Source organism: Nerophis ophidion, linkage group LG04, assembly GCF_033978795.1.
Source record: "Nerophis ophidion isolate RoL-2023_Sa linkage group LG04, RoL_Noph_v1.0, whole genome shotgun sequence".
Classification (NCBI taxonomy): domain Eukaryota; kingdom Metazoa; phylum Chordata; class Actinopteri; order Syngnathiformes; family Syngnathidae; genus Nerophis; species Nerophis ophidion.
Genome location: NC_084614.1, coordinates 69,267,390 through 69,271,097, shown reverse-complemented (window position 1 = coordinate 69,271,097; position 3,708 = coordinate 69,267,390). Strand labels below are relative to the sequence as shown.

The following is a 3,708-nucleotide window of genomic DNA, read 5'->3' as shown; positions in this document are numbered from 1 at the left end:
GGCAAGACCCTTTACCCACCTGCTCCCAGTGCCACCCACACTTGTTTAAATGTAACTTAGATATTGGGTTTCACTATGTAAAGCGCTTTGAGTCACTAGAGAAAAGCACTATATAAATATAATTCACTTCACTTCAATTCAGTGTAACGTTAGCACTGTAGCTCACATAGCTATTGTAATGTTTCTCTATTGTTTTATAAAGCAGGCTTTGCTACACATCTTAAAATAAAGCCCTGCTTACTATCATTAAGATTTAAACTTGGGTGCTGTAAGTTTGATTATTTAGTTCAATTTTTCAGCGAGTATGCTAACCTAAAATGATGTTGAGTGTGAGTGTTGTGTTAGCACTGTAGCTACTGTAATGTTTCTACATTGTTTTGTAAAGCAGGCTTCGCTACACATCGTAAAGTAAAGCCCAGCTAACTATCAATTATATTCAAACTTAGGTGCTGTAATTTTGATTATTTAGTTTTATTTTTCGGCGAGTATGCTAACCTAGAGTGATGTTGCTGTTAAAATGTGAGTGTGATATTAGCACTGTAGCTCACGTAGCTATTATAATGTTTCTATATTTTGTAAAGCAGGCTTCGCTACACATCTTAAGATAAAGACAATTATATTCAAACTTGGGTGCTGTAAGTTCCATTATTTAGTTCTATTTTTCAGCAAACATGCTAACCTCGAATGGTGTTGCTGTTAAAATGTGAGTGTAATGTTAGCACTGTAGCTCACATAGCAATTGTACTGTTTCTATATTGTTTTAGAAAGCAGACTTTGCTACACATTTTAAAATAAAGCCTCTGCTAACTATCAGTTGATTCAAACTAACCTAAAATTATGTTGCTATTAAAATGTGAGTCAAATAGTAGCACGTAGCTCGCGTAGCTATGCTAAAGTTGCTAACATTTGACTTAATTTGTAATAGAGGGATTTTATATTTTTTTGCAATTATGCTAACCTCGGATAATGTTGCTGTTGAAATGTGACTTTAATGTTAGCATGTAGCGCACATGGCTAAGCTTGCGTGGCTAAAAATGTCTGTCCTTCCGTCTACCGCCTTGATTAACGTTACGATGTTGTATGCGATATATAGAATCTAATACAGTTTATAAATTAAAAGTGGATAAAGTGCACAATAGCACTTCTGGGAGATCCGCTGTGTTGACAACCCGTGTGGACCATACTGTACTTGCCAACCCTCTCGATTTTCCCGGGAGACTCCCGAATTTCAGTGTCCTTCCCGAAAATCTCCCGGGGCAACCATTCTCACGAATTTCTCCCGCTTTCCAACCGGACAACAATATTGGGTTCGTCCCTTAGAAGCACTGCCTTTAGTGTCTTCTCTCACCTGAAAAAGGAGACTATGTCTCCGTTATCCATAGGTTTATATATAACCATTAAAGTATGCAGGCAGCGTGTTTATTCCAGCCAGCACCTTAATACACTGACACGCAACATCCGGATTCCCATCGTGCTTTGCTTCAAAACTACGGCAAGTAGTAATGTCCAAAAACATAGAGGCGAACCAGAAGAACGAAGAAGAGACATGGTGACGACAAGAAAGAAGAAGTACGCTTGCAATTTGAAAAATGATTGGAAAAATAATTTCAGTTCATCCAGGAAAGCTCGAAGGAGAAGGGGTATGCTGCCTGCAGATTTTGCAGATCAGACTTCTCCATTGAACACGGTAGCCGAATGGATATACTCATTCATGAATGGAATATATATATATACATACATACATATATACATATATATATGTCTTAATTGGATTATCTAGAGAATAGTGCTCGATACCGTGGTAGAGCGCATTATGTATGTGTGGGAAAAATCACAAGACTAGTTCATCTCTACCGAACATGTTTCAATCGTCAGGAGATTGAGGGAACCCCTCATGAAACAGTTCTGTAGAGATGTAGTAGTCTTGTGATTTTTCCCACCCATACATATATATATGTGTGTATACATACATACATATATATATGTATATATATATGTGTGTGTATATATATATATATATATATATATATATATATATACGTATACATACATACATATAAATATATGTATATATTTGTGTGTATATATATATATGTATATATTATATATAGAATATTGTATATATATATGTGTATACCTTGTGTGTGAGAAATCATTGGTACTTTAACTTTAATATATGTTAAAGTTATATACATATGTATGTATATGCATATGTATATATAAATGTAAGTATCTATATGTAGGTATATATGTACACATATATATATGTGTGTATATATGTGTGTGTGTGTGTGTGTATGTATATGTATATATATATGTGTGTATATATATGTATATATGTGTATACATACATATATATATATATATATAAGATTGAAATGATTGATGGAAACTTTTATTAGTAGATTGCTCAGTACAGTACATATTCCGTACAATTGACCACTAAATAGTAACACCCGAATAAGTTTTTCAACTTCAAGTATTTTTAGAAATACTTGAATAATGTATACACCCCTCCCCATACCCCGAATTCGGAGGTCTCAAGGTTGGCAAGTATGTTGTGGATGAACACAGCTCGTTAGCATTAAACCTGAAGACACACAAAACTGCGTGGTCCCAGTCGGGATATTGTCCCATAAACAATTAGATTGCGTAAGTGTACCTAATGAAGTGACCAATAGTGTACCAAAACATTTTTGTTGCGCCACATTTTCCACTGGCGGAAGCAGGTACTACACTTGGTACCTTTTTTTTATTTTTCTGGTGGCACTGCTTGTTGCTCATTGGTCGGTGGCAACATGAAGGATACTCGACTATAGAAGTGACAAAACCTGCAAGCTAACAACACAGTAGCATAGTCTCCATTTTGTCGGATAAAATCGACGCTGACACACGCTGTTGTTTGTGAGCGTGTTTTGTTCTGCGTTAAGACGCCGTTGCCGCGGGATGTTCCTTACTACTCCGAAAAAAACGTCCCGACCGTAAACCGAGGCGAGTAGAATAAGAAAGAGGCCGAAAAGTTCTACAATCCTCCGTCGAGTGTAAGACAAGAAAATAAACATTGAACTCTTTGCGATATTAGCAAACATGCATATTCCCCATGGCTACATCCTTCCCCGGGACCGCCTTCACGAGTCGTTGCTATAGCGATGAACCCCCAAGCCATGCCGTAATAAAGTTCCTTTCACTTGAGCCCTGTAGAGAGAGAGAGAAGGTCAGTGTACTTGAAGAGAGGGGAGAGCAGGACGCGATGGATGGAATGGATGCAGGCCTCCAACCGGGTCGGGCTCCGGTCTCCGGTCTCAGTCATTTAGTGAACCGGGTAATTCATTGGTCAGCGTGTGCCAGCGCTCGATTTTCTTGTCCTTGTTCTTGAGGCAGTCGAACCAGTGTTTCAGCCTCTCTCCGTTGGCGTTGATGCCCAGAGACACACCACCTGAAGATGGGAAGACAATCATTGGAATCCCAAAAATCGGATTCAGGACTGTTGCGGATTAAAAAAACAAACAAACCCAAGATTAGCTCTATGCTCGGGGCCAATTTTCCACAGTGGAAACGAGACGGTGACTATCCACTTATGGGAGTGAGTAGCTACCGTAACAGCCCTCAGCTGGCGGACGCTATTGTCGCTAGCTCCCCACAACACTCCGGAGGCACTTACCGATGAAATCGTTGGACTTCCCGAGGTCGTAATCCCACACCGTCACC

General features: G+C 38.8%; 1 protein-coding gene across 3 annotated transcripts in view; it reads right to left on the bottom strand.

The window, feature by feature from the left end:
* Positions 1 to 2,134: 2,134 nt before the first annotated feature.
* Positions 2,135 to 3,708, bottom strand: part of doc2b (double C2-like domains, beta) — a 307,871-nt gene continuing 306,297 nt past the window's right edge. For all 3 annotated transcript variants that reach the window (XM_061898885.1, XM_061898884.1, XM_061898887.1), the window contains 2 exons: positions 3,662 to 3,708; positions 2,135 to 3,436 (listed from right to left, as the gene is read on the bottom strand). The exon at positions 3,662 to 3,708 is cut by the window's right edge and continues 50 nt beyond it. In XM_061898885.1, the coding sequence (XP_061754869.1) occupies positions 3,303 to 3,436; positions 3,662 to 3,708 (181 nt within the window). In that variant the 3' untranslated portion in view covers positions 2,135 to 3,302. The remainder of the gene's footprint in view (positions 3,437 to 3,661) is intronic.